General features: G+C 38.4%; 2 protein-coding genes across 2 annotated transcripts; one reads left to right on the forward strand and one right to left on the reverse strand.

Moving 5' to 3' along the window:
• The first annotated feature begins 452 nt into the window (after window positions 1-452).
• csrp3 (cysteine and glycine-rich protein 3 (cardiac LIM protein)) lies at window positions 453-2,874 on the forward strand. The gene is made up of 4 exons (XM_087793234.1): window positions 453-561; window positions 972-1,183; window positions 2,277-2,370; window positions 2,749-2,874. Exons 1-4 carry the CDS (start codon window positions 453-455, stop codon window positions 2,820-2,822), a joined length of 489 nt encoding a protein of 162 aa, XP_087649360.1. The 3' UTR covers window positions 2,823-2,874.
• A 652-nt stretch (window positions 2,875-3,526) lies between these two features.
• On the reverse strand, window positions 3,527-10,943 carry zdhhc13 (zDHHC palmitoyltransferase 13). The gene is made up of 17 exons (XM_087794326.1): window positions 10,885-10,943; window positions 9,994-10,208; window positions 9,117-9,239; window positions 8,673-8,750; window positions 8,078-8,222; window positions 7,933-7,997; window positions 7,648-7,810; window positions 6,983-7,108; window positions 6,776-6,909; window positions 6,603-6,705; window positions 5,662-5,784; window positions 5,534-5,596; window positions 5,371-5,464; window positions 5,074-5,157; window positions 4,849-5,000; window positions 4,598-4,695; window positions 3,527-4,139 (listed from the first exon to the last, which is right to left on the reverse strand). Exons 1-17 carry the CDS (start codon window positions 10,906-10,908, stop codon window positions 4,001-4,003), a joined length of 1,929 nt encoding a protein of 642 aa, XP_087650452.1. The 5' UTR covers window positions 10,909-10,943; the 3' UTR covers window positions 3,527-4,000.
• Between the last annotated feature and the right edge of the window lie 1,856 nt (window positions 10,944-12,799).

A 12,799-nucleotide genomic window follows, 5' to 3' on the forward strand; every position in this document is an offset into this window, starting at 1 on the left:
AAGTGAAGGTATTAAAGCTGGCGGGACGGATCTTAGATTCACCAGGACCGAAGAGTTCACTCAGAGGTGAGTTCAGATCGCTCCCATCTTTTGAACTTTAATATTATAGAAGTGATGGATTATAGTTTTGGTTACCAATGACTGTTGGTTATCCTGACTAGTCAAACAACCTGACTTCATTTTAATTAAGAGTCTCGATAGCAGGATGTAAACCATTATCTAATGGGACAGATAAATTATTATTTTCTACACATAAGAAGACACATGGTGTTCCTCAAGAGTCAATTTTAGGTCCATTATTTTTGAAATCATGGATTCATATTTACTATTCAATGTCAGAATTGGATTTAAAATGAATAATTCTACAGGTATGAACATCGACTCTTCACAGACGCAGTCTACGAACATTATTATTAAAAAAGTTTCATTTTTGTTTTTTTGTTTTGGATGAGATGGCGAACCCTAGAGGATCTAAATGTCCAGGATGTGAGCAGGTTGTGGACTCTGCAGAAGAAATCCTGTTAAATGGGAAAAGTTTCCATAAAAGATGCTTCATGTGCGGTAGGAACACTTTTTTTTTTACATTTATTTTATCAATAGTTTTTAACAAGTAAAACTTCAGTCTGACAGTGATACTCTTGTAAACATGGTGATGCTAACTGTTAAACTCTGAATAACCCTCCACACATTCTTTGACTGTATTCAAGGTCTGAGTAAATTGCTGTTCATTGAGAGCCACTCCAGGGGCCTCAGAGTCCCTTCAGCTGGTGCGACGGTGACTGCTGGATTGTTCCGGAGGGAACAGCTCTGTGATAAGCTCCTCTGTTCTCTGAGCCTTCTGCTCACAGCTCTTATAAATAGAAACTCCTGCCACATGTGACCTCCGTGCCGACTGATAAAGCGAGCGGGCTGGTATCTTTATTTAACTTCAAATCTCCTCCACACCGTCATCTATAATGTGCTCTTCACAGTGGACTGCCAGAAGAGTCTGGACGGCAAGACGGCGAAAACGCATCCATCTGGGATCCACTGCCCGTCCTGTTACACCAGGAAGTCTGGAGAGAACAATGAGCCCGGTGCTAAAGCAGCGAACTCCAAGTTCTCCAAGTTTGGGAGTTCTGACCGATGCCCTCGCTGCTCCAAGGCAGTCTATGCGGCAGAGAAGGTGATGGGAGGAGGGAAGGTGAGGAGATGAAACCACACTTTATATTCTTAAGTATAGAATCAGAATTAACATCATTATTTTGGTTGTACGTCTACATCATGCTAAGCATAAAAACTACAAACATGAATTGATTTGAAGTTCCATTAATGCATTATGCTTTTTATTTTAGGGGCAACTAAGTTGATTTAAGTGTGTCTTAAATAGATATTAGACCTTTATTGTATCATCAGTATGTGTCTGCTTGTACGAAACTCACTTTTCATTTAAATATTTACATTAGAAAATGTTCTTAAGCCCCGCCCACTGAAACCACTTTACATTACATCTTGTTTATCATAACCACACCCACTCTGCTCTGATTGGTCAAACATCAAGGCTTGTCAATGCGCATCATCAATCCAAGGCACTCGTTGTATAAACAAAGCAGGCCGTGATTACAGCTGGCTGGAGGAGTGAATCCATTATAACATCATAATTGACTCCACTCTCATAACCTCTCATTCGCCGAGATTTCAGATGGGGTAGAACTTTATAAAGTAATAAGTTCAAAACATCATCATGTGAGTAAGTCAGGAGGGTTGGGTTTTCACTTTAGTAGCCCTTTAAAATTGTAATCTTTAAAATCTGGCATCATTGAAAATGTTCAAAATACTCCGACCAACACAGCAATCAATATTACTAGTGAGGAAGGTCCACACACTCGAATCTAAGGGCTTTTATACACCAACAAAAATCTAAAAACCTCAAGAGTTCAAAAGAAAAAGCAACATTAAAAATGTAACTAATTCGGGTCTTTAAGCCTCAATAAAAATATAGTTTCTGGCTCAGCGTAATGTGTTAATAATGCCAATTCAGTGTTGCCAGTTTCATCCATGGACATCGTTTTCAAAGTTAACAAAGTATATATTTTTTCTTCCTGGTTGAGTTGGTCACATGACACTTAGACTTACAAAGTGATTAACATTGTTAAAATAATAGCTATAATTCTACTCCATGAGACATTAATGTTAAAAATAAAAGCAAACATAAGAGAAAATAAAACAAATAATGTCAATGATTGTGTTTGAACAGTTCAAGTGACCAGTAACTGCTTCTCTGTTGCTGCATGTAGTCGTGGCATAAAACCTGCTTCCGCTGCGCCATGTGTGGGAAAAGCCTGGAGTCGACAACAGTGACTGACAAGGACGGAGAGATCTACTGTAAAGGTCTGGACTATCTCGTTGATATGAAGAGATATAAGAAGTGTGTTGATGTTGCCAGTGCACGTGTCCTAAATAATCCTGAAGAGAAGTCATTCAAATTCAGGAGTGCTGACCTTCTTTTGTTAGAAACACCTTCTAAAAGATCCTCAGTCTAAACCGGTTGAATGTGAATATTCCTGAGATTGACAGGTGACCTTTTCTGTAGTGTACCCCCAAATCAATGAGCCTCCAGGAAAGATCATTTCTTTAGAAAGAATGAGGAATACATTCACCACGTTATCCGAGTCAGAGCTTCTCTTGCAGCAGGGCTATTGAACGACACACTAGACAGAAAGATTCAAAGTTCAAGTATCAAAGTGACACTGGTTGTTTTCTTCACAGTGTGCTATGCAAAACACTTCGGTCCAAAAGGGTTTGGTCTGGGAAACGCTGCCATGCTGGAGCAGCGTGACTGAACTGTGAGCACCCTGCAACGTTTGCATGGAAACCAAGCCTTTCAATCATGTTTGTTAATAATGCAGAGTTGTCAATATTAAAAAATACTGTTGTCTGTGCCATCTATATACTGGTATATACAAGTGCCATCAAAATATTAAATGGTTGAATTTAAGCTGGCAAATGTTGAAACTTTTTTTTTTTTTGCATTAAATTACTTTTTCTTATTAAGTAGATTCAATACCTTTAGTAGAAAAAAAGGTTGAACTTGTGGGCATAATTCTTTATTTAAGTAATTGAATATTTTCAAAATTAATTGTTGTTTTTGAGTTTGATTACAATATTTCAAAAAAACTAAATAAATGTTCTTATTACTAAAGAAATGAACAAATATTCAATATTAAAATGTTGGCACAGTTAATACAACATTCAACTTTTTACCCCATTAAATAAAACAAGAATAGAATTGACTGAATTCAAAATCAAAAGGAAATGTCAATATTTATAACATTAAATTCGACTATTTAATATTCTGATGGCCCTGATATACTTTCATACTTTTACAACGTGTAATAAACATCAACTGTAAGTATAATTAAAAAAACTAGTGAACATGTTTATCATTACCATGATGACTCAAATGTGAGTAATAAACCAGGTATATGCAAAAAGTCAACATTGATACACATCAAAATATTGGATAATGCTCGATGACAGACTGATGCATGAATAGTGGTCTTTTTTATTGAACACATGCAACGTTTACGAACATCATATCAATAAACAAGTACAAATGTACCTTTTCTTCGCAGAACCATGTTTGAACAAAGCAGGGACCGTTCATGAGGCGGTACGTGATTGGTTGTCGTGAGGCAAATGCCAATTTTTTAGGCCACGTCCTGGCAAAGCCATCAGTGAGACACAGGCTTGTAACAAAGACAAATAACGTTGATGACAATCGAAGTCTTTCACAGGTCAGTTTGAAATCCTCAAGTGATTCCAGTTTCTATTAAAATAAGGCAGCGACTGTTTGTATAAAAACTGTAAACCAATGAGGTTCAAATCTCCAACATTTGGATTTCTTTCTTAAAATGAAGCGATCAATATAAAAATAAATAAATATACTCTATAATCCAAATATATTTTGGCCCATATTTGGTACAAAAGTATCACCCAGAACTGTGTGGCGACCAGCAGCTCAGACCATGTCCGAGTGTCCGAAAACATGCAGGTCTGGAGAAGGAGGAAACTGTTCGGTCCAGTCGATGACGGCGGGCTTGAAGAGGCCGCAGCATCGCAGCTGGAAGAACGTCATCAGGTTCCGCATCACACCCAAACTAAAGACAATTCATGTTTAGAGAAGTGGGTCAAACTAAGAACTAGTACTTAAACACCGTCATTCAAACACTGGGCTGGGTATTGATCGGAAATGTTCAGTACCGGTACTGATACCTTGACTTTGATACCAGTTTCTCAACCACACTTTTTTCATTACCAATTTCACAAGATAAATTCCTACCAAAGGAAAAAGACATTACATCTTGAATTAAATCTTTAAGTTTTTGGTAAATTTCAACTCCAAGCGGGTTTATAGAAAAACCTTAAATAATTTCCAGTGCAAAGTAAGACTTGCTAACAAGTTCACCATCTTAGTCAAGTTTTCATCACGTTTTGGTACCGAAACTTGGCATCGAAAGACAAACAATGGTCCTAATTTACTACCAATGCATTACTAAAGCAAGTCCTATTTAAACATGTAAATATGTTGGGACAGTCAACGATAAATTCAACTCACTTGTAAGGATTTTGACGCAGAGACACGGATTGTCGTTGCCTCTTCTGGTGGAAGATCAAATTCATTCTCTCGGAAGTGGTCAATCCCAAATAAGCAATCTGAGATTCACCAAAAATAACAAGTTAGATTGTTGTGCAACATGTGGAGAAGTATAAATATTAAATCTACTGAAAAGCAGTGTTCCTTTTATAAAATATTTACGGTTGAGTCTAACAATAGCTATAGCATCAAATGATAAATTGTAAAATTACCTGGTAGAGCTGCAGCAGCAGTGACAGCGCGGACCAGCAGGTGTGGTAGAAGGACAGCAGGAAGACACACAGCAGCCAAGGGGAGCATCCAACAGAGCTGACCAAGGCCCAGATACCCAGGTCTCCTTTCTCCACGCAGTGGATGAACCAGTCTGGAAGTGAACAAAGGATTGAGTTCAGCTGATGCAGGGGACGAGCGACTTGGAAAGACATGCTAACACTCACGAATCATACAGCCGTAGAACATCCAGGAGCTCAACAACACCAGGGAGAACAGGAAGATGATGTAGTACCTGTGGTTTCTGGCACCTGGAACACAAGAGTCATGTTTTTTGGGCAGAATAAAAATGTACTTTCAATGAATGTTTTGCCGTGAGGAGTTCAAGTTAAACAGCCTGAATATATTTGTGCAACAAACTTAAGAAAAAAGAGGTAACCTACAAACGCCTACAAGCCAAAATACACACTTATATTTCTTAACTGTTTAAGCTGGAAATAACTGGCTTTTATTAGTCGTCGTACCGATACAGTTGTTGGTCCAGATGGAGTGGTGGTCCTGCTTGGCCACGCAGGCGTCACAGATGAAACAATGGCTCGTCCTCATTGGTTTCTTAATCTGCCAGAAAAACCGCACATCAATAAAACTCCTCTCACTTAGAGGCGGCTTTTATAAATCAGGACTCACCATGCAAGAGGTGCAGAACACTCGGGGGTCCAGGTAGCCGGCCTCAGCCAACACCAACACATTCTGGAAACAAACGAACAAAAAGATTAGGTGTGAATCAATAGCATTCATCAGAATCAAACCAGTACCATTTTCTTCTTCTCCTCGGAGGCCTTGACGAAACCCGGGTCGGTTTTACAGGAGCGGAGGTAGTAGTAGACGAGTGCAGCGGCGTTCAGAGTGAACAGAACCTGAACGACAGAACTGTGTCCATGTGGAGAGCAACATTAAGGAAAGTATGTTCACTCTTTCAGTGCTTTAGTAGTATTGTACTGTAAAATAAAGTAATGCATTAGCTCTCACTACTGACGTGTTTCACTAATATTGAAACAAAAACATGCTCAGCTTAAGTACTCCTGATCCTGGACAAGAAGCCAGAAATACAAACAGAAACATCATGATTGGACTGATGCTGTCAGAAACTCAATAAAGAACGATTTAATCCATGAAATAGAAGCTTTACATCTCTTGATCAAAAATGTAAATCAGTGGTTCCCAACCAACATCCAGGGCCTGGTGTACTCCAGGAAGCGCTTGTTACTGGGACAAATATACAATTAAAAAAAAAAAGAAATCCTATTAATGTCTGAAAGGCTTTTTATTTTGAAAAAAGAAACTATCCATTTCGAAGTAATAACAAAAATAAGTAAAAAAAACAAACTATATGGGACCAAAAGCCCAGAGCTCCTGCGGATTCAGCGTTTTTTTTAGTGCACTTACCTTTTTTTGCTGATTATACCATTTTACTTTAGCCGTTTTTATTAACCACACTTTATAGCCTGCAAGTGAGGATTATGCTGACATTAATAAAGGTTGGAGACCCCTGCTCTAGTAGATAGATGGCAGTTACTGTAAATCATCTTTGCCCAATTTTTAAAAACATATCCGCCCTAGTCCCCAAAACGGGACTCGCCAAATAAGCCTAGTATTAAAATATTTATTAGTAACCAGTACTGCATCCTGTGGCATTAAAATACATGTAAAGAAGTTTGAAGTAACAGACAAAAGAAGGTTTGAACTCATGAAGGATATCTGCAGGAAACCACAGGCACCAGGTGACAATCATCCAGAATATGGAGGCCATGAGACCAGTGGAGGGAAAGAGAGTCTGGAACTTTTTAGGTGGAAAATACCTGCAGACAGAATGAAAATTATACATTTGATCATCGACCTTAAAATTAAGAAAAGAAAGAAAGCTCAAACCTCGGGAACAGACTGCTAAAAAACCCCACACAGCCTACTAGGGTTCCTTTGAGCAACCACGAGTCCGAGTCCATATCCATAATGGCAGCGATGGATCCAAAGACGGTAACCACATACAAAAACATAAGAAAAACCTGGGGGGAAAAAAGAGAAATGTTTTTACTCAAATTTTTTATCTCAGGTCATTTAAATTGTTAGTGATCGTACGCTGTATCTGGTCATGAGTCGCTGACAGCGGGAGTTCGAGCGAATTCTTTCCTGCTTGACGTGATTTAGCATCTGCATGAGCAGTGGGCTGTTCACCTGGTGGGCCAGGTGGATCGGAGTGTGGCCCTGAGGACCAGAAATGTATTAAATAAAGCTTTAGAACACAACGGTAACAACATTTACTCTAACCAAAATGATAATTAATTCACAAAACATTGTTGTTACTCTTCCCTGTAATTCTGACACAATCTCATCACTTGAGTTCAATCATTGATTTATTCAATTCATGATCCGAAAAATGGATTATAATTGCAAGAAAAATAGATATATAGAGGCATTTATAAATTTGAAAAAATGACAGACAGAACATTAGGTTCTCTGTGTAGTTTTATGGTTACAGGAAGTCTCTGTCAAAATAAATTTTCTTTTGTTATGAAATTATGGGATTATACGAAGGATTTAATATTCTGTAGCAAAGCAGAAAAGTTTAAAGGAAGTTCAGTGTAAATTGAGAATGTTAGCCACACAGAACATTCACAATAACAATAATTAAAATTCATTTAAAATATGCAGCAATCGTTTGACAGTTAAACCTTCACCAAGACAGTGGTTGGACAATATGGTGAAGAGAAAAGACATAAATTTGAGTTGGATATGTCTCTCACGTCAATGTTCTCGGCCTCCACGCTGGCCCCGGCCTCCAGGAGGATGTGGGCAGCGTCGACGTTTCCTGCCAGCACTGCACAGTGCAGTGGCGTGTTCCTGTTCACCTTGTCAACGGCGCTAACCGAGGCGTTGTTCTTGATCAAGAAGTTTGTCGGCTCAGGCCTGGAACACAAAAGAAAAAAAGAAAACATATTTTAGCTCAGCCAAGAAGTACCACACATACAGATCAATTGTCACTAAAACACATTTATTTAAATCATTTAGTAAATATATAGAATTCCTACCCAATAATCTTCTGAGCTGCCAACATCAGTGGTGTTTGTCCGTTGCAGTCCGGTCCGTCGACTTCCTACAAGCGACCCGGAACATGAGGAGGAAAATTAAACATACTGTATAAGAAGGGTTAGTGGTGGTGAAGAGGGGCTTTACCTGTCCCTTGGCCATGAGATACGCAGCTATGGGCATGTGCTGGAAAAGTACAGCCAGATGAAGCGCTCGATAACCTTCTCCATCCGCGATGGCGGAATCTGCTCCGTATCGGATGAGTTGAATCACCATAGAGAGGTGACCCTGCCTGTATTCATCAGACGATGACAGACATTTAAGTCACATCACATCACTTATCATCATCTGATCCAGCCTTACACCCCAGCTCGGGCTCTGAGGTCTGTGGATCAGAATCTACTTATGGTTCCACGCACACGGCTCAGGACCAGAGGAGAAAAATCTTTTCAGGCTGTTGATCCTAAGCTTTGGAACGATCTTCCTCTCTCTCTGCGCTTGATGGATCTACTGACTCCTTTAAGAAACATCTTAAGACGTTTCTATTTGTTCAGGCTTTTCCTTGAATTTCTCGAACGCCTGTGTTGTTCTCAGTATTATCTTGATCTTTAAAGTATGTACTTTTTTGAGTATTGTTTTGATTGTTTAAGCGCTTTGTGACCCTGGTCTCGAAAAGCGCTATATAAATAAATATTACTTACTTACTATCACTGTTACACATAACAACAAAAGCGTCAGTCACCTGATGGCCCAATGAAGAGGAGTAGACTTCAGGTCTCCTCCCAGCTGGTCCACTATGGCGCCCTCAGACATGTAATATCTGTGATAAAACATCAGTGTTGGAGAAGTTAGGGAGGCCAGATGGTTTGGTCACATATTGAGGAGAGACAAGAGACATGTTGGACCATCAGTGTTAGAAATGGTAAAAGTAAAGGAAAGAGAAATGGAGGTTTATGGATGTGTTGAAAGAGAACGTGAAGAGGACAGACGTGAGCAGGGAAGTAACGCAGAAGTTAATGTAGCTTGACAGTAATTGATGATAGACGAGGAAGTCCAATAGTTTAACAGCATAATAGCCTTTGAATCATTGAGTCTCTCACGGTGTGTGTCACACCTGCAGCCAGGCCTGTGCGTCTGGTTACCAACAACAAAATTCCTTTAATGGTCACGTTCATTCGATTCTTACATGACCAGCTCCGAGCGATTGTTGATGGCCGCCCAGTGCAGGAGCGAGACGTTCTCCTTATCCAACTGACGGACATCGTATCCGGCCCCCACCAGCTCCTTACATCGCTCCAGGATGCCAAACCTGCGAGCAGACAATGCAAATAGTGGCTATTGTAAGTAAAGTTTTGAATAATTCAAATGAATCAGTAGCAGGACAAACAGTCAGAGGAAGGCCGCAGGAGTGGCTTTTTTTTATTAGCTACACTACAACCTTTACTCTACTGCACCTGGTGTGTGACTAAGAGATTCCACTAAGAGATTTAACCAGTCAACTTAAATGACCAAAACCTCAGATAATCTGTAAAAGTTACTCAATTACAAATTACAAAATACAATTTGATGGAGGATAAAACAGTACAGCTATTGTCTACTATACTTTCCTAAATCCATTTACAAGCAACAGAAAACCAGCTTGTGTCCTCTCGCCTTTTTAGAATGGCAGCTATGAAACCTAACATTTAAAAATGTGGTTTAACAGGTTAAAAAACAGACAGGAAATGACTGTGTAGGGTTTTTCAAAGTATGTTTATAAAGTGTAGGCTTTAACAATAAGACTGTTATTTGAAGTGTGTAGTATGAAGTATAATGTAGTACGTAGTAGTATATGTAGTATAATATAAGCAGATTATTGTTTATCTAGACAATGTAAAGCCACTATCACAAGGTTTAACTTATCAAGCCGTCTTGATATTTGCAGCTTTTAATCCTTTATAGGTTACAAGCCTTATCAGTAGCTGCTCCTTTTGTCGAGAATGAGAACCAACATTTCAGTACCTTGAACAAATTTGACACAATGTGAAAGACAGGCCACGCACGGAGTAAATAGTGAAACTTACTGTGTTGCCTTGACAATGTCCAAGCTGCTTCCATCCTCCCCGAGCGAGCGCTTCTTGGGCTGCTGAGTCAGCTGCATCACCTGCTCCGGGATTTGACCGAACTGCCCGTGAAAGGACGGCATCATGGGGTGCGCCGCTCTCCCGCCGTGACTGTGGCCGTGACCTCCGTGTCCGTGCCCGTGACCTCCGTGGCCATGCTGACACCCATCATGCCCCTGCAACCAGAAATGAACCATTCAGAGCCACACCTGAAGGTGTCAGCGGGTCTAAAGATTAAGAGAACAAACACTCGATATTTGAGTCATCATAGCTGATATGATCTGACACTAAACAAACTCGTGTTCAGACAGTGTTGACAACAACATAAGACTCTTTAACTAGGCGTGTTTAGTCTCTGCAAACAAGCCATAACTATAGGAAAATGAATATATCTATAATATTTAGAGCAATATAAACATGGATCACAAACAGTTGCTGTTTTGAGACCATTTTTGATGAAGAGAGGCATTTCAACTTTAACTTTATTATTCATTATATGCTTTTTTTACATTGTTGTTTACTCGACTAAAGTAAAATATTAGCTTGATTGAAGCTTAATAATAGACCAATATATCCATGGAAGAAATACTAGGAGAGACGTGCAGTAAAATAGATGAACAAAAAGGAATCAGGGTGTTGTCTGTGTTGCTTTGATGCTCAAGTGTGGACAGTCATGGACAGTCATGGACAGTCATGCAGAACCGGTTATTCAGGCACATAGCACGCTAGCTAATGCTAACAACAAGCTAAATGACTGGCATTAAAGTTGAACAGCATACATTTGCTGCCAGTACATGTTGCACTTTTATCTGTGAATTGACAGAAGAATTCAATAAATGTAGCAACACTTACATCGTGTCCTCCGCTCCAGTCCATCGTGTTGTCAGGAAACGAAAGAAAAAGTTCCTGATCCCCGGCCGACCGGAAGCTACCTTCGTCTTAGCAGAGGTCTTTCAAAATAAAGTAGACACGTTAAAGAAGAAATATTTTTATTTAAACATCTAAATTGTGTTTATTCTTCCCGAAAGGGTTGACATAGAAATAAAATTAATAAAGGCATTTGTGCAGTGCCTCATACAATGCATTTCAGATTCACTGAAATAAATATAATTGAAACGTTGGATTGATTCAGTGTTTTTTTTTGATAAAAATGTTTAAAATCTTTGTGTAATTTCATGATAAACAAAAAGTCTCGACGTCTTTTTATTACATAATCTGTTGAAGTAATCAATTTTAAACGAGCTTCAGAAGGCTGCATTCCCAATTACAACCGATAGATAGCGCCACCACCTTATCCATGTTCTTGTTCTTTATTTCATATTGCATTTATTTACCGTTGTTAATGTCTTTGGTTGATCAACTTGTGTATACAGTACATTAAGGTGTAAAAAGTACGTTAAAATGTTATTGTTTAACCAATTTTCTCTAAATAAATTTATATAAATTTTCGTAATTACAATGTATTAAAATAAACCTAGAACTGTACACGTAAGAACACAATACGGCTTAAAAAGTCTGGTAAGTGTTTGAATTTACATTTTAAATGTATGGCATGTGTGTAGTAGTATATATATACACACACACATATATATATATCTATATATATACTGTATATACATTAGAATTAAGATAAAATCTATCTATCTATCTATCTATCTATCTATCTATCTATCTATCTATATTTATCTTCAATAAAGATTTAAAGAGGTATAAAAGTGATGTTATATTGTCATGACAGATGGTTCATACACACAAAGAAATCAATAACTTGTAACTGGGGGTGAAAAATTAAAACTCATGTAATTTCTTCAAAAAAGGTGCTGCCTGCTGTTGCTTCAAATGAAATGAAAACAGAGATTAACTAAATGTATTGTTTTGAAAGATAAAAACAATAAAACGGAGCTAAAAGCTCGATTCAATCTTATCAACGACCACTTCAACTGTTTCTAATTCCATTCCACTGTGACCAAATAAAGAGAAGCAGCCACGGAACTCTAATCTAACCTCACACTTTATGACAAAGAAATGGAACGTTGATGTGAGAAAATGCGAGGGATGAGCAGCAGGACTCTCAGACTCTCCAGAGATTGTTCCACAGACAGATTTGAAAGTGAGAGGACCCCGGCTGACGGAAGTTAATTATGGTAATAAAGTGTGAGCCGCCTGTGGGAGGGAACACAGCAGCGGCTGGTGGATTAGATCTGCTGCTCTTTTATTCCAATATATGCAGGTTGAATTGTTCAGTGTTGACTGAAATACTATCAATATATAAATCATTATCCTCTCAAAATTGGGTTTTCAATTATATTCCTCTGTACATCTTCTTCTTCAGAACATTGTGTGTTTTATAACATTATTTTATTCGACTTCTGTTTGCTTTGAACTGGCTGAAAGAATATTAATACTTAAATTAAAACAATGTTTTGTCTAGGAGAGAATTCAACACTGGTGTTTAACAGAGATCAAGTATTCTCTCTCACTTTCATCTGTTCATTCGTACACTTGTGTATCAATTAATTTTCTGGCAGCTTTGTTTTAGCTTCACTGTTTCAGCTTACAATACATAGTTGCACTTGTTTTCCTTTGTTGAGTGTCCTGGGATCAGTTCAGTTCAAGTGCTGTCTATTAAAAAATATGAGCAAACTTCAGACTAGTAAAACAAAAACATAGAAAACAAATAGACTTCAGTTATGAATTAAAATCATTATGAGAAAAAGGGAAACCATCCAAATAAAACTAGGACTTATTTCTTCTAGACCTCACTGGA

This window comes from Callionymus lyra, chromosome 6 (assembly GCF_982586985.1).
Source record: "Callionymus lyra chromosome 6, fCalLyr1.hap1.1, whole genome shotgun sequence".
Classification (NCBI taxonomy): domain Eukaryota; kingdom Metazoa; phylum Chordata; class Actinopteri; order Syngnathiformes; family Callionymidae; genus Callionymus; species Callionymus lyra.